The 23,173-nt window shown below is 42.2% G+C and overlaps 1 protein-coding gene across 19 annotated transcripts in view; it reads right to left on the reverse strand.

Annotated features, from left to right (window-relative positions):
• Positions 1 to 1,679: 1,679 nt before the first annotated feature.
• The window catches only part of SEMA6D (semaphorin 6D), a 295,644-nt gene continuing 274,150 nt past the window's right edge, over positions 1,680 to 23,173 (reverse strand). For 9 of the 19 annotated variants that reach the window (XM_087941442.1, XM_087941441.1, XM_087941435.1 and 6 more), the window contains 10 exons: positions 21,597 to 21,814; positions 21,349 to 21,480; positions 19,495 to 19,650; positions 17,182 to 17,355; positions 16,112 to 16,252; positions 15,947 to 16,024; positions 12,862 to 12,953; positions 12,423 to 12,479; positions 10,291 to 10,458; positions 1,680 to 6,411 (listed from right to left, as the gene is read on the reverse strand). In XM_087941442.1, the coding sequence (XP_087797568.1) occupies positions 5,105 to 6,411; positions 10,291 to 10,458; positions 12,423 to 12,479; positions 12,862 to 12,953; positions 15,947 to 16,024; positions 16,112 to 16,252; positions 17,182 to 17,355; positions 19,495 to 19,650; positions 21,349 to 21,480; positions 21,597 to 21,814 (2,523 nt within the window). In that variant the 3' untranslated portion in view covers positions 1,680 to 5,104. The remainder of the gene's footprint in view (positions 6,412 to 10,290; positions 10,459 to 12,422; positions 12,480 to 12,861; positions 12,954 to 15,946; positions 16,025 to 16,111; positions 16,253 to 17,181; positions 17,356 to 19,494; positions 19,651 to 21,348; positions 21,481 to 21,596; positions 21,815 to 23,173) is intronic. The other 10 variants (XM_026709903.2, XM_087941432.1, XM_087941445.1 and 7 more) reach the window with 7 other exon arrangements.

Below are 23,173 nucleotides of genomic sequence, written 5' to 3' on the forward strand. Positions count from 1 at the left end.
TACCTTTCAGGATGAGTGGGGTGAGTGGGAAAAAAAAAATGCTATCCTTGCAATCTGAAAGGAGCTGTTGGTTGTTCAGAAGAATTGGATCTAGCTACCAGCTGAAGAACTTGTTTCTGAATGGTTGCAATTAAATCCTATACAAATTCAGAAAAGGCCCTTTAGCAACTCCTTAGATTAGCAAGCAGGTCGCTTTTAATAACTCTAAACCAGGGTTGTGTGTAAAGAGCATGTGGTTCAGTTTTCCTGTGCAGATGGGGCTGTCAGGCATTAGAAGAATGAGCATTGTGAAAAATGTGGGGCCCTGATATCTAGGCAAGGACATTGCAAGTAGTCTTCTAGACCAGTGTAAAGTCTCCAGGTGTAAATCCCTACCTGTCTGGTGCTATTTATGCATCAGGTATGAACAGTGAAAAGACACACAGGTAAATTCAATTGCCCTTACCAATGCTCTAGGAATAAGAAGTCTACAAAGATCAACACACTAGCATTGTATTATTATTAGTCATGCATTAGTACTATATGACATGCTGGCTAGGATGTGTTTACCGATAGAAGATTATATTTGTAGGCAGGGTTGAGCTGTAGGGTCCTGGGTGCTCTCTGAGCTTGGTGGTTTTCTTGCAGATGTTTCACTACTAATTTAGGTTAGGTGATCCCAATCTTTCGGGTTTTGTGAACCAGCAGGGAGGGGCAGAGTGCACTTGGTTCCATGCAAGCAGCAGGCACACATGCTTGCGTGTGCAGTTTCATTTGCACAAGCAATGGGCACTCACACAAATGGAGCTGCATCACTTGTGCAGCCCAGTTCCAAAAGGGCCATGGCCCAATTCCGGGTCATAGCCCAGGGGTTGGGGACCCCTGATCTAGATAACATCATTAGTGCTAGAGTTAGGGTTCAACCACCACTGATGATGTTACCTAGATTGGTATTGAAACGTCTGCAAGACAACCATCCCACTCAGAGAGCACCAAGGTCCCCATAGGATGGATTTTTTAAAAAAAACATGAAGTTCTCCACTATCCACAAATATTCACAGCAGCAGATGAGTTAGCTCTTGGAGAGCGCTTCCACTGTAGGGTTGTGGGGAATGATGGCGCATGGATGTTCAGATTCCATTGTTGCCCATGTTCCACCAGGAGTGGCTCTGTTGTGGCCTGTCAGCCACTGGCCCCTCCAGAAGCTGAATTGGACAAGGAAGCGGCATGGGCGTCAGGGCAACCTGAGAGCTCCGAGGGAGCTGGCAAAGAGAGAGAGAGAGAGAGGCAGAGCCTGCGCCAGCCATCACCCCCTCAGATGGAGAGTCAACAGCTCCCAGGTCTGGAAATGGCTGATGAGGAAGAGGAGGAACAGCTGGGTCCAGTGTCTGATGTGCAGATGTGTAGAAGGCAGAGGAGAGGAGAGCAAAGGGAATCTATGGGCCAGTCCTTGGGACAGAAGAGCCACTGCTGCTAGCTAAGCCCTACCCTAGATCTAATAAAAGGCAGGGGGCAGAGATGAGTAGATGTGGCAAAAAACTATTCATCTTCCGGTCGGATGGACTTGTTCTCCTAATAAAGGAATCATTGCTTCAACTACTAGGATTTGTCGTGTTTGGGGAGCTTGGTCAGAACAGGCTCTTGATGGACGGGGTCTACTATTTCCATCTGTGCAATCAAGTGAGATGTGAGATGCGTGCTCCTTTTGAAGAGTTTATTTCATCTTTACATGCGGTGTTAAAAACCCAAAGGACGTCTTTTATTTACACATCCACAGCACAAGTTTACAAGATATCTATACATGTTAACGTACCCTATAGCTTGTATAGGGTAGCTTTTCTTTTCTCTTTTTTTTCCGGGTTACTGTTTATTTATTTATTTTTTAAGCTGTACCATTTAAAAAAGATACAATCTGCATTTACCTTTGCACAAATGGATAAAGCATGTGTTTATTTTTTAAGGAAAAAAAAACCCAACACAAATTATAAATTAACAGAATAAAGACTATGTCGAATGTTAGAGATTTTTTTTTTTTTCAACAGAAATACTGAGATGACTCACATTACCCACTAACGAGGCAGCACAATGTTACAAAAATGTTATTCGGATTCACATAACATTTATGTTTCAGTTTCACACAAGTATGTATTACTCATTAATCATTGTAAAGTGACGTCAATTACATTTTTGCCATTTGATTTCTTTTCTCTTTCTTTCTTTCTTTTTTAAATTAAAAGGTATTAGTTGCAAGACTGAAGATATTTTTTAGAAAAAAAATTACTTGTGGCATTTTGGGAGACCGGTAAAGCTTGACATACAGATTGGAAAAGGAGTTTAATTGTCTATATAAAAGAACAATCCCTTTCAAAACTTTCTTTTTTCACTTATGACAGCAACAGATGTTTTGACCTGTAAACTTAAGAGATTGGTTACAGAGACTTCGGCAACCAAATGGTGGAACATCCAACACAAACCAAGTTCTTCATCTGAGTTGACAATCGACGATAAGCACGCACACTGTAGCCTGTGCAACTTTGGGTGGCTTGTATTATCCTAGAAATCTCATATGGTTTCCCATTGTTGCAGTTTGATTCTTAAACAATTCAGGGATGAATGTTTAGCACAGCAAGGTTTCTTGGCTTATAGTTTACTTTTTCATGGATAATGAACGGTTTCGCAGAAAATATTAATCCCTTCCTTCTCTGCTTTTTTTTTTCCTTTCATGTTTTGGGACACTGCAGAGAGAACTTAAAAGCACTCAGGGGTTTATGATGTACTATTACAGAGAACACTTGACAGGATTTTTAGTAGTAAGCGATTTCGGGGCGGGAGGAATCATTCTTGTGAATAAGGCACAAAATGCACAGATCTGAGTAAAGTCACACACATAATATTTACAATAGTGTTGTTGTTGGCATGGCTTCAAAGAAACCACAAGCTAAAAAGATGGGCTGTGCTTCTGTTGAATTTTGATGGATGGGTCCTGCTAAGACATTGGGGGGGAATGGCTATATTATGGGGATAATGGTCACATTTATTCTCCCTCACTTAGGAACGTAGTATATATTGGGTGTGTTCACATAACATCCAAAGCCAACATCTGTTACAACAGTAAGAGCATTGCCTGAACCTTCTGGTTCTTACCACAAGTGTTGGAAGGGTACACTTTCAAAACTTGGGAGGAAACCACAAAGCTCCATACAGAAGCAGACAACTAGATGTTACTAACTACAACTTTGAGTATCCCTCACCAATCACTGTTGGCATGCTTCCTACAGACATTGGAACTTGTAGTTTAGCAATAACTAGAGACCTACCAACTGCTTTTGCAGTTTCAAGTGACCCTTCCTCAACCTTGTGTCCTCAAGATGTGCTGTACTCACAACTCCCAGACTTCTAAGTTGGACTACTGAAACTTGCAGTCCCAACTTATCTGGAGGACCAGAGTAGGGAATGTCAGCTCAGTGCTCTAGGAACATACTCAATAAATTCAACAGAGCTCTTTAAAAGTGAGAAGAATCTCCTTTCAGTGACGTAAGCAGTTCTCGGAGAAGCCCAATGGCAAACATGCCTTCCTACCTCACGTTACGTTTGACATGTTGTTGGACTCATAAAAGACAACAATGGGGTTTCTCCTTGACTTCCAATGAGCTTAAGACAGTTGGTGGAAGGATACTGCAGGAAGCTATGGAGCAACTCTTTGAAAAATGCAATCTGGGGTATTTTTCCTGCATGCGAATGTCCTCTTTTTCCTTCGTGAAGATGTGTTGGAAATTTGGGGAAATTAAGAACCTCCATACTGGATGGCTTCAGCCCTTGATGTTTTGAAGGACAGCAACTTAAACAGTGGTTGGGTCAACGGAAACCCATTCAAACGATATTTGGAAATTTGATACCTAGCTTTAGAGCAGCCTGGCTTTGGGTATCTATGTTTGGCTTGTTTCCCATTGTACCTAACTGTGACATAGGCTACAATCAAGACAGGTAGTCCTCAACTTACAACAGTTGGTTTAGCAACCCTTTGAAGTTACAACGGCACCGAAAAAAAACGTGATTTACGAACCGTTTTTCACCCTTGGAACTGTTGCAGCAAAATTCGGACCTTGGCAACTGGCATGTATTAGTGACAGCTGCAGCGTCCTGGGGTTATGCGATCTACTTTTGTGACCTGCAGCGATTCACTTAACAGCTGTGGCAAGAAAAAGTCATAAAATGGGGCCAAACTTAATTTAATCGGTGTCTCGCTTATCGACAGAAATTTTGGGCTCAACTGCAGCCGTAAGCGGAGGACTACCTGTGTCGCCAAGCCCACTGCACCAGATCTGCAGCACATCTTTGCAAGGCAAGAGTACCAGAGTCGAAGCCGCTGGTAGGTCCTCGTTCTTTCACAAATGTAAACATTTCCATCCGGACAACACAATGGAATCGAGCGCCTCCTTAGGATTCAAGGCTTCCTCGCACCCTTGCATGTAACCCCCCTCACACCCCTCCTCTTTTTTTATCTGTGCCTTTAAAAAAAAACAACTGTCATCCTTTGGAGGCAAAAAAAATAAAAATGCTACTGTTGGACCAAGAGGCTGAAGTTCATCTCGCAGCTTCTTAACCAACAGATGTTGTCGAGACATATATTTTTTTTTTTCCGGATATTTGTGCAAGAGGCAAGGCAAATGCATACATAGTTAAAACGTTCACATTTTGTGGGAAGACTACACAGTATGGCAGTCTAAAAAACAAACCCCCTTTTTTTATTCTTATTTTAATTATTATTAATTTCAAGTATTTGTTTTGTTTGCGGATCTGCTTCCTGCCTAAGTACTCTAAAGTAGCTCTTTTGAAGTGGCCATGGAGTCCTGTCCTGTCCTTTTTCTTTTTTTGTGCTACGTCTCTCCTCCTCTCCCAAAATAAGGGATGCAATGGCCAGCCCTTCCTCTCTCTTTAACACATTGGGCAAGTGGAGTCTTGCTGCGGGCCAGACAAAACCAGCCGATGGAGCAAAAAAGAGCCTGGTTGCCCCCAGATTCGGTTCCCCCCCACCAATGCCCTCCATGACAAGCGAGTTGGAGTCTTTCCTTCCATCTGTCCTGCACCATCGCCCCGAGATCTCGATGGGTTGAGTAGGCAAGTTTTAGTAACTGTATTTGTTCAGTGGCCTGACCGAAGGTGTCTGTGGGGCAAAAGAAGGTTTGGGTGGCACATCTGGCTTAAGAGAGGGCATCCTCTTTACCCCTGTCCGAGGAAGCGTTCCGTTGCTTGTGTAACTGCTTTGCCTAGACAAGGAAGGCTGTAGATGGACGCTGACCGGCGTCCCTTGGATGTAGTCCATCTTTGTGCCTCCGGTTGGAGTCATATATCCTCCCCGGTTAACGCTAGGCTGCCTGGATAGCAGCATCCCATTCGGGGAGTTTAAGTTTTTAGGAAGAGCTGATATAGAATGCCTCTGGGAAGAATTCTTGTGGTAGCCCCTTTGTCTTTCCAAAGAGGTCATGGGTGCTGCCGGCGCATTGGGGACGTCCACCCGTTTTGTCGGGCTATTTCGTGGCAGGGTGGAAGGAGGGGAGTACAAAGAGGCTTCCCGGTGAGGGACTTTGGGGGGGACCTCTGTCACGTTCCCCATGGAATCCAACATTAAAGTCTGGTGAGCCACCTGAAGGTCAGCCATGATGGCTTTGGAGTTGCTGGGGGCTTCGTTTAAATGTTTCAGGAAGTCATTCAAGGTGTTTCTGGAATCCACAGATCGCCTGTGGTCTCTTTTGCCTGAGGACTTTGTGAGCGGGTGGTCCACATTGGGCATCTTTTTGTCCACTTTGTGCGCATTAGAATTGGAGAAGGACATGTTGTAATCGTGGGTGGCATTGGGAAGGACGATGGCGCTGGGAATGTGCCCGTGACTTAAAGGAGAATGGGGTGGAGGACTGGAGGGGAAAAACTGAGGACTCTTCAAGGGGGCTTCTTTTCTTGAAGAGCTGAGGTTGTTCTGGGCCTTCTCCATCTGGCTCTTCATCCCTTGTAAGGCCTTTTGCTGAAGCACAGGAGTCGATTCCGGGGTCGGAAGAGCTGCCAGTTCTGGCGGTTGGGCTCTGTGGTCCACCATCAACATGGACTTCGTGTCCGCCGTCTGAGGCAGCTCTTTGCGACTTGTCAGCAAGTTGGAATAAAGTTTGGGCGAATCGATGTTCTGCTGATACTCCTTCACTGGGCTGTCAAATAGGCCGTTCAGCTTGGCAAAACTCCCACTGGAATCCGTGCAGGATTGAGCTGACTCCGCGTCTTTGTGAATCTTCCTCGATTTTCTCACAAAAACGTCTCGGTAACAGTAAACAGCCACACCGGCAATAAACGCTCCCAGGAGGAAAGCCGCAAAGACACAGGTAATCAGGACATTCATGTGCACCATTTGGTTGGAATCACCCGACTGGACTTCCCACCTCACACCTATGATAAGCACACACATGATGGGCAGGTTAGAGGGTACTTTGGATGGTCAAATCACGAGACAAATGTTTGCTACTTCAAGTTGCATCCTAAGGGCACCTAACTCAAACTTGGTGTCTTGAACGTACAACCCTTTGAGCAGCATCAAGGAATTATATCACTCTTGACAAGGAAGTGATCCACAAGGAGCACCCCAAGTACATTCTAATGATCTATCTGCATTATGAAACACCTGTGTAAATCCTTACTGCTTAAAATCTCTCTTCTCTTTCTCGGTCCAGCCATCCCAGGTTGTGATTAAACATAAACTGGACAGGATCTAGTATAGCTCCCGTGCTTTCGTGTTTATGGTTGAATGAACTGAAATGAATGGATTTTGAGAGGACTTGACATTCCTGAAACAGTGTCTAAGATAGGAAGCAGCCCTTATAAGTGCCAAATAAACATACTTAAAGCTGATCTTTAGAAGCCAAATTGTGGCTATTCCTAGATTTATTATTCTTGTGTGTGGTGGATCTTTCTTGGTGTGGAGTTGCACATAGATGTTGCAATGATATACCATACAGCCTATGAAAGAGTTGAGTGTATGCAATCAATAGCAAAGTGGAAACTGCGCTTATGGTTTGTAAGAACAACCCTATTATTCCTACCCACTCTCTACATTTTGGAGAAACGATGTGCCTGATCTTTCAATGAAGTCATGATTTGGCCTCCTTTGGCGTCTCCACTTCGTCAGAAGTCCTGCGCTAACCATATGTTGGGCTGTGAGATCAGCAAAGGGGGCATGATATATAGTGATGGCATAGATTGGCATTTCATTATGTGTGGCACTGTGGCCATTCAACATTCTTTCTGAGCTTCTTCTTCTTCTTCATAGACGGTAGGCAAAAACTGACTGTGGACATGATTTAATACATCTCCAAAGCAGGAAAGCCAATAGACTGAGTTACTCTTTATTGAGAAGTATTCCTGCTGGATTTCATATCCATTATAGGCACTTCTCTGAAGCGAAGGAGATGTGAGCTAACTCTTACCTAGTTATAAATGCCCAACAGGAGCAAGCTTATATCCTTACTGTGAAGGACATTAAACCACCAGCAGCTGTTTCCCATCCTTTTTCTTTCTGGTGGCTGGTTTTCTCTGCCCTTAAAGGAGCATGATGGCTTGAGTGGATGGAACACTGGGCAGGAGGCAGTGTTTGAGACCCGAGAGTTGCTATGGGGAGGGTTCGAGCTCTGGTCCTTCACTCCAGCTCCTTCTGGGGATGTGAAAGGAACCTCCCACTGGGCATCCCCCGGGGCAATGTTGATGTCACTGACTAATGCTTTCAATCCAGAAGCGCCTTAGTGCTTCTGACACAAGTGCAACAAAGTCATCTAACTTCCAGTAAAGCAACGATAACTGGGGAGAACTTCTGCCGAAGTAGAAAATCAAAGGCCCTGTTGTGAAGGTGCATCACTGATGGCTCCAATTCTCAGTCGGCAGGAGGATGGAGCAAATTGAAGGCTGATGTGAAGATCTCCTTCCACAACTACCTATAGAATTTCTCAGAAGTAGACTTGGACAAGCATATTGAGACTTTGCTTTGTTTTTGGATGCAAGATGTGACTTCTACTCCAAGCTGATCAACCTGAATACGATATGCTGCCAAGCTATCCTCCTTCTGTCCCCAAGTCTCCTTTTAAGACACACAAATAGTACCTCATATGTTATTAACTTTAACAATTTCTGCTGGAAAATTGAGGTTAGAAGGTGCTACTCTGCCACGCTGCAATTAATAACTCATGGAAGGATTTCTCTCTCAATTCCCTGCCTGACTCATAAATCAGAAATCAAGTGCGAGATAGGATTATGCATACATATATATATATTTATAACTTTTTCTTAGGTTGTCTGCAGATTTAAAAAAGAAAAAAAAGAATGATATTATTATTTTTACAGTTTATGCTTGAATAAGGAATGCACATTTGGACTCTCATGCTGGTTTAGAAATGATTGATTAATGAAAGATATTAGTTTTTCCTAAAATATAGAATGCATCTAATTTAGTCTTGATAGAATAATTAAAATTGCAATTAACACACAATTATTGGAGCTTGCATATTTTTCTGACAGCAGTTTTATTTCTTGTTTGTGTTAAGGCAGCCACAGACACCATTTTGGCAAGGAAATGTTAGTTTGGAAAGATGCATCTACTTGTGTTATTCTAACACCAGGCAGAAAACTTAAAATGAAGAGGAACATTATTATTATTATTATTAGTGTTGCTGTTGTTATTATTTGTTAGAGGCAAGGCTTTTGACGAGAGTTAAACGTGTTCAGAGTTACTGATTTTAATGGCTTGGTGTGGAAGAAGGGGTGAGATAAGGACAGAGAGGCCCAAGACAAAAAAAGGGCCACCATATATATATACTCACCATATATATATGGTGAGTAAATCCAGATAAAGATTTCAAAGGACACTCAAGCTATAAAACACCTGAAGCAAAAGGAATGTCAGAAGGCTTGAAAGGAAACCTGATACTTTGCAGGGACTATTAAAAGGCAAATAAGGTCCTAATCACTTAAGCAAGGAGAAAATGGGGACAAGGGTGTGCACATATGCAGTATCTACTGAGAGGTATGTAAACATGAGGCAGTTCAGGTGAGTGGATAACTGAGACCTGGGTTTAAATACATGCCCAGAGAAGAAACTTGACTTAGTGACTTTGGACCTCAGTCCAAATCTTAGAAAAACTTGAGTAGGTTGAGAACATTGGCCCTATTTTTGCTTTTGTAGCAATCCAGTGGCGTATCATCACATTTCATGATTTGATTGGTCTGAGAGCAAGACAGAGAGGTCAAAAGTAATCCCGCGAAGCTAGTGACAGAAAGGATATTTGAGGCAAAGCCTGTTCTACTGCTTAACTATGGGTCCAAAATAGCTACCCTCTATTGGTTGGGGTTTGATCAGAACGTAAGGTATTACATCCAACATTGTTGGGTGAATTGTAGGTCTCTCTGTCTCTCTCGGTCTGTCTCTCTCAACTTATTTAGAACAAGGGTCTCCAAACTTGGCAACTTTTAGGTCTTGTGGACTTTAACTCCTAGAATTTCTCAGCATGGCCAGCTGAGGAATTCTGGGAGTTGAAGTCCATAAATCTTAATGTTGCCAAGTTTGGAGAGCCCTTATTTAAAAGATATACAGCTCTGTTCCTTCAAGCAACCACATCCTACTTCAAGGTCATACAGAAGTCTGAGAAGGATGCAGTTGTTTTTAGGTATCTTATGCTACGCTAACACAAAACCTGTAACACTTCTACTGATCTGTTTTAGAAGCATGTGTGGTGCTACTAAACAACAATAAACCTTGGAATGTTGACAGGTGGGTAGAAATAGAATAACCAAGTTGGAAGGGACCTTGGAGGTCTTCTAGTCCAACCCCCTGCTTAGGCAGGAAACCCTATACCACTTCAGACAAATGGTTACCCAACCTCTCCTTAAAAGCCTCCAGTGAGGGAGCACCTACAACTTTTGAAGGCAAGCCACTGATTGATTGTTCTGTCAGGAAATTTCTCCTTAGTTCTAGGTTGCTTCTCTCCTTGATTAGTTTCCACCCGTTGCTTCTTGTCCTTCCCTCGGGTGCTTTGGAGAAGAAAGAACAGGGGTTGGCTGACATGAGTTATGAAACCCATCTCTTGGTTGGTTCCCTCAGATCCACATTTCACCTTTTCGGTTCTTTTTTTTTTTGATGCGCTATGTCACTCTGCCTTTGATCTACACACACTCTGCATACCCATTGAGCGAGGGAGGTCCAGGCTTATGGAGTGAATCATTGAAAATGGCTGAAGGTATCAGGTTTTCTTTCAACTGCAACAGAATTCCCTGAGTTGGCCTTACCCTTTGGAACCCCTGATAAAGGTTCAGAGTAATCAGAAGTATTTGGGTCATCTTGAGCTACAAATTTCCGAGAGTCAGTCTCTTTAGGTTTCCAGGAACCAATCACTTTGGGCGAGATAACAGGGATACTTCCCACTGTGGTAATGGAAGCTGAGGATAGCATCATGTCTGTGGTGGCAAACAGATTTTTATTAATGTGCATTACAGTTGTTTTTCTTGTTCTTTCCTTTTTTTTAACCCCCTCATCCACTGCTGGCTTTATTCAATGGCTGCTAAGTAATCTTTAGAGGGAGATGTTTAATGGGAATCTGTATGAGAAAAAGGATAGACAATAAAGCATGATGCTGCTCTTGTGAATTAATGTCCAAATCTGATTAAAATGAGAGTTCAGTTCAATATAACCGATTGGCCTTATTAGGCCACTTGAAATGAGATGGACAGATCATGTCAAGAGGCAAAATCTAATTTATTTATCCATTTGGCTCACTACTGTCAGCTTCGGCTAGCACTCTAGGTAAGCCTTTTCCTACCATGATTGTTGTCCAAGCAGATGTCAGAGTCTGAATTTCTCCAGGCTCAGTATAAGCCTGAGTGGGAGTTTAGGCTTATGGTCTAAAAAAATGTGACACCTAAAATCTATGGCATTGTGTCCAAGGGAGACAATAAATTCCATTTCCTTAGGCTGTTCATTTGTTGTGGTTCCATGTAAAAAAAAAAAATGGATAAGAGGCTGGATTTGGAAGCTCATCAAAATGCAAGCTATGGCAAGGGATGCTTTTTTTTTTTTTAATGCTCTGAGCATGGTTGATCCAACACTCTTCTGCAACAGCTGAAGAGGGGGCTTTATATGGATAGAGGGTAGGTTGCAGGGATTTGCAAATTTAATTAATTTAGGCATGTTAGAACGAAACAATCCTCTAAGATCATGTAGTAGGAAGTGAGAATGACCTTGCAGCTGAAGCAACAGATAAGAGGCATCTGAGCCCAGAGCAGAAATGGCGCTTGAAAAAGCAATCTGCTGCCTGCATCCCATGGATGGGACTTTGCTTGTTTTGCGTGGCCTGGTTTGTGGTATGCTGTGGTCCAGTGCTGGTCCAGGGATTGAGGGTTGGGGACCCCTATTGTCAGGCTAACATGTCATGGGATTATTTTGGTCACTGAACTCAAATAAGATATTACAGAGGCAAAATGAGACAAGTTTTATTAAAACCTGCACAGCTTCTCATCTTAATAAGTGTTAAAAGTTCAAAGATACACTTAGAATGGGATGTTTAGGATGGATGCTTTAAATATGCTTTATGTATGGTTAATTAAATAAATTAGCTGAGCTTGTCAATCATTCCAATAGCAGTTCAGGACTAATCCAGAAAAGAATCATTGATTTCCAGGCTGGTGTTTATGCATTCCCAGTAGCTCAAAAAAATCATAATTTCCCCACCCTCTTCCCTAATTTTCTCTACAATTTTGGTTCTGAAGAAGAAGAAAAAAACACATGTACAACTTCAGAAGTTATAATGTTAAGTATAATTATCAGCACAAATGCATTCTTATTACTGGAGAAATCAACACAATTCAAAGAGAGAAATACGCATTTTGGAAAATGCGTATTTGAGGTAAAGGAACTGGGAGACAGGAAAAATAAAGAAAGGGAGAATCAGGCAGGCATCCATATATTGAATTATGACAAGGAGGTGGTTAGCATTCAAAAATGTATGACTGGGGGTGGAGGGTGGAAAGAGTAGGCGAGAAAATCTCATCCATGTCGATCAGATTTGTGGGTGAATAAAAGAAGGACCTCAATTAATAATGAGCTGTTAAACATGCAGCTATATGAGGTGAAAAGTATTGAGTGAGCCAAAAACGACTGGCTATATCTTGTCCATCAGTGGGAATATGATTAAAAGCAGAAAAGCAAAAATATAAATTAAAAAAGCGAAAGATTGCCAACTGCACCCAAAGGAACGTTAGATAACAAAAAGAGAGAGAGAGAGTGGGAAAGAAAGAAAGAAAGAAAGAAAGAAAGAAAGAAAGAAAGAAAGAAAGAAAGAAAGAGCTGAAAATATCCAAAAACTGAAGGAAAGAAAAGCTTCATTAATTGGGGGGAAGGAAAAAAATGATTGGAAAAAACTAACCAGATGTTGGATCGCCAAATATTTTGTAATCTGGTGTAGTTGTAGTAGGCAAAATTTCTAAAAGAATTAAAGGAACACGTAATCAGTGAAAAGTAACCAAAAAGAAAAGCAAAAGATTTTCAAAGCCTGAGCAACGGAAAAATCAGAAAATAAAACACAATTGGCTACCCAAAAGGGAGGGAAAAACAGGGGTTAAAAAAAAAAAATTAAAAAAGGGTTTAATATAATAACAAAGTGGCTGTGGACCTTCACGAACCAGCGTGATGGTTGCGGGGAAAAAACAGTCGAAGAAATCCACCACCCAAGATCAAATAGCTTTCGATTTAAAGGGAAGGCAAGTGCTCAGTGCCATTAAATAAGGATCTTCCACACCACTGTGCGGCTCACAAACCAAACCATGCTGCATTCTCAAGAGGACGTCCAAGGTGGAGGAGCTTACCGTCGCAATCCCCCAGATGGGCAGTGTTGCCGTACTCCACGTCTTGCTCATACCCTCCAATGCTGTGGTTGTATGAAACAAATAAAGACAACCTGCAATTAACAGCGTGAGTTGGGGAAACCAAAGAGGGTTGCAACATCATCAACATTATCACTGAAACAAAGGCAAGGACTCTGATGTGGTACGTATGCAGAGGTGGCATTCAGCGGGTTCTGACCGGTTCTGGAGAACCGGTAGAGGAAATTTTGAGTAATTTGGAGAACCGGTAAATCCCACCTCTGACTGGCCCCACCCCCATCTATTCTCTGCCTCCTGAGTCCCAGCTGATCGACTGGGTCTTCTTTGGTTGCCCTGCACAGGAGAACAGAGCTGGAAAGCAGGTTAGTGGGGTGGGGAGGGAATGTGGGTTTTGCAGTATATCCTTCCCCTGGAGTGGGGTGGAAATGGGGATTTTGCAGTATCCTTCCCGCCACACCCACCAAGCCATGCCCACCAAGCCACACCCACAGAACAGGTAGTAATTTTTTTTTTAATCCCACCACTATATGTATGTACGCATCTATGGATATACAAATAATTCTCAGTTTACAAAGTTGCCCATTCAAAGTTGCAATGGCTCTGAAGAAAGGTGACTTGTGGCCATTTTTCAGCCTTACAACCGTACTAGCCACACAGTTTATGTATTGTGATTTTAGTATAGTTAGACCATGTCTAATGGACAGACTGGATTTTATCTGTTATTTATTATTTTATTCTAGAATTTTTAATTATATTGTGTGTTTTTATTTGTCCTGGTCTCTGATCTACCACTGTAATAAAGTTCTGTTCTGACCATAGCAGCATCCTCATAGTCCTGTGATACTAGATCCTTGGCAACTCACTCATACCTATGACGGTTGCTGTATCATGGGGTCGTGGGTTCACCGTTTGGTGACCTTCTGCCAAACCAATTCAATGGGGAAGCCAAATTCACTTAATTGCGTTACTAACTTAACAACTGAAATGATTCACTTAAAAATGGTGACATAAAATGGTGCAAAATTCACTTAACAACTGTCTCACTTAGCAACAGAAATTTTGGGCTCAGTTGTGGTCGTAGCTTGAGTATGTATGTATGTATGTATAAGGTAAAGGTAAAGGTTCCCCTCACACATACGTGCTAGTTGTTTCAGCCTCTAGGGGGCGGTGCTCATCTCCGTTACAAAGCCAAAGAGCCAGCGATGTCCAAAGACATCATGGTCATGTGGCCGGCATGACTAAACACCAAAGGCGCATGGAGCACTGTTACATTCCTGCCAAAGTGGTTCCTGTTTTTCTACTTGCATTTTTACGTGCTTTCGAACTGGTAGTTGGGCAGAAGCTGCGACAAGTAACGGGAACTCACTCCGTTACGCGGCGCTAGGGATTCGAATTGCCGAACTGCCGACCTTTCTGATCGACAAGCTCAGCCTCTTAGCCACTGAGCCACCTTATGTATATATGTATATATGTATCAGAGGTGGTATTCAGCAGGTTCTGACCAGTTCTGGAGAACCAGAACTGAAGAAATTTTGACTAGTTCGGAAAACTGGCAAATACCACCTCTGACTGGAGATTTTGCAGTAAACTTCCCCTGCCATGCCAACCAAGCCACGCCCACAGAACTGGTAGTAAAAAAAATTGAATCCCACCACTGATATGTATGTATGTATGTATGTATGTACGTTTGTATGTATATAAGTATTTATTTACTGTTTATGACTGCAGGTAGATTCTGCACTCAGGAAAGGATGTGTAAGACAAAAAATGAAAGGGAGGCCTCATTTCAAATAGCATATCAATAATCTAATGGCTTAGGAGGTAGTCTTCTAGATCACAATCCATACTGTGTTGCGTGGTGGTCTTGACCATGATCCATGATCCAAAGATGGGTGGTGGCTTCCTATGCTCCCTAAGATGTGTACTGACACATAGTTCACAGCTAATGAATGCAGGCCAACTCTAGCGGGCCTTTGGTCTTAGCTCACAGTTGCTCTTCCTATTTTGTTGCCTTTGCCCTAAGGATTTTCTCATTAAACCATGACCCAAATTTCCAACAATTAAGCTATTGAACACAGTGCCTGATCTATGGGCTATTTCCTGACAAAGTAGCATCACAAAACATCTTTCTGTCTACCACCACGGAGAACTTCCAGTCTGGAGAAAAGAAGCTCTCTGGCCCCCCATGCTTCATCATTTACTGCGCCACAATTATGGGATGGAAAATTATGGGGATAAGGGCAGGGAAAGGGCAGGAATGGAGGCAGGTTTTGGACAGTGGCAGTCTTAAATAACGGGCTGTTCTGAAGCAAATGTGAATTAAGATTGTTATTCACATTCCCTCGTTATTGGACCACCTAAAGATTGGAAATTGTTCCCCCAAAAAACTGGTCTTCAGCTCACATACAAACTGCAGCTAATCTAGCCCTGTATTGCCATCTTTTTTTCATGAAAACTTGAATAAGATAACATAAATGTTACATAAAAATGAACAGCAACCTGGAGTCTTAAAAAGGAACAAACAACAACCAGAATAACCTTAAAATAGGGAAGAAGAGAGTATAATCAGGCTTGAATGGAGCCTGCCACAGTTCCCATGGAAAGAAATCTATGCCAAGGATGGTTTCTGTGCCACTGTTTGGGTCTTAATTAAAGATGATCCAATGTACAGTAATTGAAGATAGTTCTTTAAAAAGTCTCACTGGAAGCTTTTTTAGGGTTTTAAAGCTCACTGTACAACATTAATGTTTAAAATATTTTATGGGGCAGAATGTCATTTTAATAACAGGGATGTGGTGGAGACACTCCCCTCCCACTCAGAAGGCTAAGAGTTCAATCCCAGGGAACAGCAGATGTTTCTCTCCTAGGGCACAAAGAAAAGGCATCTGCTGTGAACACCCCATAGGTGTCAGGAAGGGCATCTGGCCAGTAAACTCTCAGCTCCATCCAACTGCCCTGACTCTACCCCAAATTAGGGGATTGTGGAGTTGTAAAAGGGAGTTTAATGTCATTCTGATAACTTTTGGTGTGGCGAGGTAAAACTCAAAAATAAAATTTCCCTACTTACAACATGCTTGCTCTCACTCTCCCACAGGATCCGTGGGCCAACCAGCCACAGTAAGGGTCCCGAGAAGCAATGCAAGTCCTACAGAAAAACCAAGTAAGGTATTAGTCATCCATTGTCTTGGACGATTGGCAGAACCAACAGCATGAGGTTGTAGAGTTGCCTTACTTTTTGCACGATCCATGACGCTCACAACGACTGAGGGGAATTCTGATGATGCAGCTGGAGAACGCAATGAACAACGCATGATGCTCTTTGTCCAGTTGCAGAGAGACAACTTTTTTGTCTTCTTCACCATCCCCATTACATCTGTGGGACAAAGGAATTTTAAGATCTTTACATTTTGGGCATCCAGTTGTTGATGCTTGTCATCTCAAGCCTACATAGACCTTGGCTACTTTCTCTTTCAATTACTTTGTTAAAAGCACTTCTCCCACATGGATGTTTGTGGACCACAGTTAGTTGGAAGAAGACATATGGAAGTCTTCTCCAATGTTGTACCCTCCAGTCCAAAGGACAATTGCATGTTGGGGAAATCTGACATAGTCAGAGAAACAAAGTAGAATTTCAGTATTAAAATGATGGATGAACTTCTACAACTCTTCTCTTTAAGTTGCCTAGTGGTAGAAGAGGAGATTTTTATGCTGAAGGGACAAACAAGCACAAATCAAGATAAGACAAGCCAGTAGCTCCCCACTTTTTAACAAAACCTCAACCGCTAAAATGTGTTTTTCAAGAGTGCAATTTCCATTAGTTAGACTTCTAGACAAGGCCAACTGTTGTTATGCTATGAAAAGAGAAGATTTGGTGAAACATCCAGAATTTCATTAGCAATTATCATTTTGATCATTATTAATGACTTCATTGGCTTTTCTACAGTAGCTTTTTCTCTGATTATTTTTTACCAGAGGATAACAAGAGGTTGTTGATATACTTGCACAGTTTTGGAGTATTGAAAAAATACTGGGGCATGTCCATGCATATGTCCATGAAAACAAAACGTGCTCACCTCAACACAAACATGGCCCAACTATGTTTTTAAATTATGCAAACCCACATTTCTTTAATGACTGGGCTTTACTAAGGCAGGATGAGATGACAGAGGGAGTGAAATGTCACCAAAGTGGGAGAAAGGAACGAAGAAGTTCTTTTCAATCAAGTGACTAATAGCAAAAGGGACTCGAACAAGATGGACACCGTCAAATCTTTCTCAGCCATTCTCATAAAATAAGACCTACTTTGCATGATTGAAAGCATCAATCTCTTCCAGTAAGATGCTGTCATTCAGTGAAAAAGCTTTGGTCTTCGCCAGAATCTTAAGCACCATTCCAGCTTCAGAGCCCACAAAGATGACTGTGTAGTTTTGAAATGGGCCAGCTGAATGATCCACGGCAATCGCGGTCAACCGATACCTGTTGAGATCAAGACATCTCTCATCATAATTGCTCTCTCCCCCTTCACATCCTGTGTTGTGGTTCGCGACAGCAGGTGCAGATGGCTGAGGTCTTTCAGAGTGAGGACTCGGATGAGGGGCCTGCATGTGATGCAGGGATGGGGTCAGGACTATCGGAGAGTGGGGTGCTGCCTTTGGAGCTTGTGGAGTTTGGCAGCAGTGATGAAGAGGACCCTGGGGTGCTTGTGCTCAGTGCTGCTAGAAAGAAAGAGCAGCTGAAGCAGCATGGGTGACTTGGGAGTAAGGCTGCAAGGTGATGGATCCTCCCCTAAGGGATAAAAGCCAGCCTTTGGAGTTGGCTTCTTTGCAGGAAGCAAAAAAGTTCTTTCAACTCCAAGTTCTTGTGGAAGTCCTGTCTGTTCTGGTTTGTGTTTGGAGATTTTTGGTTTGGAATATTTTTCTGCAGTTAATCTTGTATTCTTGGCAGCCTTTCGTAACCTTGAAAGGGCTTGCTCTTATCTGGGACAATTAGTTTTAATGACTCTTTGCTGTGAATGAACAGAATTCACAGAGAAGCATTAAAAAGGTTTGCTTTTATATATACTTTGTGTTTATTTGATTTGAATGAGGCTTGGTCAGAACATCCTGTTTTGCTTTGCAGGGACAATGGGATTTTCATGGAGAACTTCTTTGTGAGGATGATGGGGAATAGATTCTATTGGGGGGCAGACACAACTTTCTTGAAGGAAGGCCACCCTCCAAAAGCTTGTTTTCCATAGCTTTGAAAGAGAAACATCACAGCTTTTGCCAATGGTGTGTGAATTAGGCTGAGCTTTGATATCAGCAGCCAGAACATTAATCAAATAAAGGTTGCTCGTCATGGGTACAGCGTATTTTGTATGCGGGAAAGAAAGAAAAACAACATGCTCAATAACTATAAAATCCCTTTCTTTGTGTCACCTGCATTAATCAGCCTTTCCCTGTTGTGCAATCCTGGTGAGAAAGAGGAAGGTGAGCTGCTGGGTTTGTATGTACATGCTTTTAAACTTATTTATAATTTTCATTCATTTTTCAATGAACAACCACCACCACCACCACAATAATAATAATTAAAGGCAGATCCCCATTTGGAACACAACACACCAGATATCAAAAACCAAAGTGTACAATTTATTGATATGGTTATATCAGGAGATGCCAGAATCGAAGAAAAAGAACTGGGGGAAAAAAATCGCGAAGCTACGCGACTATGGATGAAACATGTGACAGTGATACCCATTGTCATTGGGACACTTGGTACCATGTCCAAGAATTTTGCAAACTACATCAAGAAGTTGCAGCTTCCTGCTGTAGCGCCAGTGGACTTGCAAAAGTCTGCGCTACTCGGAACATCATACATTTTAAGAAGATAGTTGATTGATACCTAGGACACTGGCAGCAACTTGTACCAACCATCAGCGCCAATCAATAATATTTGTGATACATTTTTAAATGTTTCATTGACTGTCATGTTTAATGAATAATCATAATAATAAAATATGATGGTAGAACTGAAACCAATGGGGACTGGAGAGTAGGTGATACCAAATTGTAAGGTGACCAACGATCCTCCTTTAGGAAGGACAGTCCTTCTTTTGTAAGTTCTGTCCTCTCTTGAAAAGTATCCTCCTACATGTCCTCCTTTTTGATATTTGAAGACTAATTTGTAAATCTCCATATTTGATCGATACCAATCCGATCCATTGTGTGTGATGGGACGTATTTGTATTTGACATGACGATTTGTCAAGGCTCCGTACAGTGCAGCGAGACGCAATTATGAGATGCATGTGCTCCACACAGGAGAATTGTTTTGAGGGAATGTGCCACATACAAGTGGCTTTGTTTTTTTTCTTCAATTTATTTGTGTCCTCCTTTTCATTGTTAAAAAAGTTGGTCACCTTACCAATTGGTAAGTAAGTTGTTGATCCTTCTGTTCTTTTTCTTCCAGAGGAGGCTATCACACACCAATTTCTAGCAAACGAATCTGCAAAATTCAGCTTTGTGCTTCCTCTACAGTCTGTGCAGAAGGGCTCCAAGCCTTCTGTCATTAGGATGGGAGTTGGATTCTGTTTCAGAACTGTTTCTCCTTGGCCCAGTGCCCCAGCTGTGCCTCTTACCTGACTCGTGTCTTTGTGAACCATGGCTCCTCGATGACAGACGGGACAGCGGAATCCATCAAAGGATGGGACTTGATGAAAGAAAGTGTTTCATCTGGGAAATCAATGGAGGTTTTGTAAGCCTCTGCTGGGCCATGTTTTGCACAGCAACCAGGTCTGAAAGGAAAGCAACAATTTTCTCTGATTTTGTTTTTAAAGTAAAAATAGCACCAAAAAAAGAAAAGAAAAGAAAAAAGGCTGAAGGGGAACCATAAAATCAGGGTCCAGAAAACCGCTGTTCTAGAAACCTTTTTAGGAAGGGATTTGAGAAAGTCACCAGACATAATTCTTTGCTGGAATTCAAATTCTTTCAAGGACATTGCTGCTGGATTTGCACAACATGCTTAACTTGAGCATAGAGATGGCTGAGTAGTTAGCAATTTTAGTTACTAGTATTTTGGGAATTCAGCCATCATCTCAACCAGTTGTGCAGAACAGACCATCATGTTAAATCATAAGACAGTTAAATGCTTGGAACAGGAGATTTGTTAGGATTGGGGGCAAAATCTGCTGTATGAAACCAGAGTGATCTAAAGTGTTGCCTTCGACGTGTGGTTCTCAAGGCCTTTGCCTGATTTTGCATTCTCTCTCTCTCTCTCTCTCTCTCTCTCTCTCTCTCTTTCTGTTTTTATATTTCCAGCAACTGAAAAAGCATGCCTCTTCAGATGGAGAAATTTCCTAACAGTGAGAACAATGGACGGGTGGAACGTCTTGCCTTCAGAAGTTACAAATGATAAAAGCTCCATCACTGAAGGCTGGACAGCTGGACAGCCAAAAAGAGACTGGACAGCCATTTGTCTGAAATGGAATAGGGTCTCCTGCTTGAGCAGAGGGATGGGCTAGAAGACCTCAAAAGTTCCTTCCAAACTCTTTTAATCTGCTTTTCTTTCTTTCTTTCTTTCTTTCTTTCTTTCTTTCTTTCTTTCTTTCTTTCTTTCTTTCTTTCTTTCTTTCTTTCTTTCTTCCTTCCTTCCTTCCTTCCTTCCTTCCTTCCTTCCTTCCTTCCTCCCTTTTCCATCACTGAAGGCTTGTAAAAAGAGACTGGACAGCCATTTTGTCTGGAATGGAATAGGGTCTCCTGCTTGAGCATGGGGATGGGCTAGAAGACCTCAAAGGTCCCCTTCCAACTTCTGGTTCTCTGTCTGCACTCTAGTCAAATTGTTCTACCTATGAAAGATGTGGATGGTGAAGAGAAGGACCAGGGGAGACATGATAGCGGTCTTCCAATATTTGAGGGGCTGCCACAGGGAGGAGGAAGGGGTCAAGCTATTCTCCAAAGTACCCGAAGGCCAGACAAGGAACAATGGATGGAAACTCATCAAGGAGAGATTCAACCTGGAAATAAGGAGGAATTTTCTGACAGTGAGAACAATCAACCCATGGAACAGTTTTGCCTCCAGAAGTTGTGGGAGCTTCATCAGTGGAAGCTTTCAAGAAGAGACGGGACTGCCATCTGTCTGAAATGGTCCTGCTTGGGCAGGAGGGGTTGAACTAGATGACCTACAAGGTCCCTTCCAACTCTGTGAATCTGTTAAGGATGGAGTGAATTCCTACTGCCGGGCAAAACTTTTCCAGTGTTGGGTAGTATTGTGACATTGCCTACTATTCCGGGTGAACTTCAAGCTGCAGAGCAAAGTTATCTACTAAATGCAAAGCCCTGGAGGCACCATATTTCAGCCTCTAAAGGTGAGGCCGATGCCTTGATAAGCTGCTTTGAGATAGCTGTCCAAGTGTGCAGTTCTGTGCAATCAAAACACCTCCAAATCAAGTCACGCCAGTGAAGCTTTGCACCGCCCACGTATACAAATATTTTACCTTGGCCGCGGCACTTTGTCTTCGGGTACAGCTGTCCAAACAGAGTCTGGAGTTTTCTGCTCTTTAAATCTCCCTTTGAAGACTTTCTCAATGTCTTCCATGTTGAAAGCACAAACTGCTGAGCCAGGGATGCTGCCAAAGAGGCACAAAAGAGGCTGTCAGGGAAAAAAAAGGCTAGGCTGTTTGGTTAGTGCCAACAGTGATTGGCAGGGCTTCCCTTTTCGATGTAGAGTTGGTTATTCTCTCACCTGTTCAGCTGCGTGGTGAAAACACCGACCACGGTAGGGATGCCACTGATTTCAATGATGTCCGTGATAGACTGCAGCACATCAAAGTAGAAAAACGAATCCCCAGGCACTGAGCAGTTGAGACGTGCTTTCAGGAATGACGTCCAGTGTTTTTCCAGCACCCTCTGAGAGCCTCCCATGTCATTTTTGCAGATGCGAGCTACGCGGGAATACACAGCCTGAAGGAGAACAACCACAAGTCTCTGTTAAGACAGACAATTCGATGGACAGATAGGTGAAGAGATAGGCAAAACTTGGATTGGGAGAGTCAGTTCAAAGGGGATTTCACGAAATCTCTCAACTGAACAGATTCTGCGATGTGAATCAGAAAGTCAAACTGGATTGTTGAATCAGATAACTCGGAAGGAAAGAAAACATGTTCTAATTTGGGATCGGTTTGGAAAAACCACACGAAATCCATCTCATCCCACAAAAGTCCTGTTTGGATATTTGAACCAAGTCAGATCGGAATTGGTTTGATTTGGATTTAAACTATACAGCCAAAAGACGAACAGAGATCAATGCGGGCATTTCGTACTGAGTCATCAGTACCTACGTTACAATAATGTGGCTAAAATCAGCCTCAAATATAAGATCTAGCAAGAGCATTAATTAAAGCCAATGAATGAATTAATTCTGATTTGGATTTATCTATGGAGAACTGAAGAAGCTTCTTGGGTGGGAAGCAAAAGGGAAACAAGAACCAAAAACCAAGGAAGTCCAGTTGCCTTTTGGAAAAAGCACCTTTGGGATTTGATTTGGATTGGGTCAGGAGTCCTTCACCCACCCTTTCTATCTATCACTTTGTTGATGAGATTGATTTTAGAGTGTTTATGCTGGAGGATATCACAGCGTCCTTGGCTTTGAGTGGAATTCCAGCTACATTCCGACAGGTTGATGGGGCCGAGATAAACATGATATTTGTTTTCATTCTAATTCGTTGTATTTACCCCGTCTGACCTATTCAAGCTTACAAAATTGCCAACAATTTTTGGAGAGGGCCACAACAAAGTTTTTTGGGTGTGTGTATGAAAGATACACATATGCCCTCAAGATACCCTCTCAAGCTTCATTTATGTAACTCTGTCCTATTCTAAATCCACAGAATTGAAGTCCAGAGTCAATTATTGAGATGGATAAACAAACACACAAATAAAGAAATAAAAATAAAGGAAGCCAAGCTTGGTTATAGATTAGCAACTTGATAGCTTCTAGACAAAATATCTTTGGTTTCTCATACATACATTAGCATCCCCAACTGTTCCCCAGTTTCTGAACAGAGAGATAAAACAGGTGGTTAAGGAAATAAACCAATGGTTATATCTTTTTTGTTGTTGTTTTCATTCGAGACAAAGTTAAAATACAAAAAACTCCCCCCAAAGAAAAAAACACACACAAAAAACACAAAACAATCAAAAAACACCCCACAACCACATATACATCTATTATCCCCCTAATTGAATACTGATTAATGCATTGGGAGCCAATGCTGTAGTAATGTATCTTTTTTTGAGAGAGAGAAAGAGAGAGAGAGAGAG

Source organism: Pseudonaja textilis, chromosome 13 (assembly GCF_049901715.1).
Source record: "Pseudonaja textilis isolate UNSWEBS1 chromosome 13, rPseTex1.2, whole genome shotgun sequence".
Classification (NCBI taxonomy): Eukaryota; Metazoa; Chordata; class Lepidosauria; order Squamata; family Elapidae; genus Pseudonaja; species Pseudonaja textilis.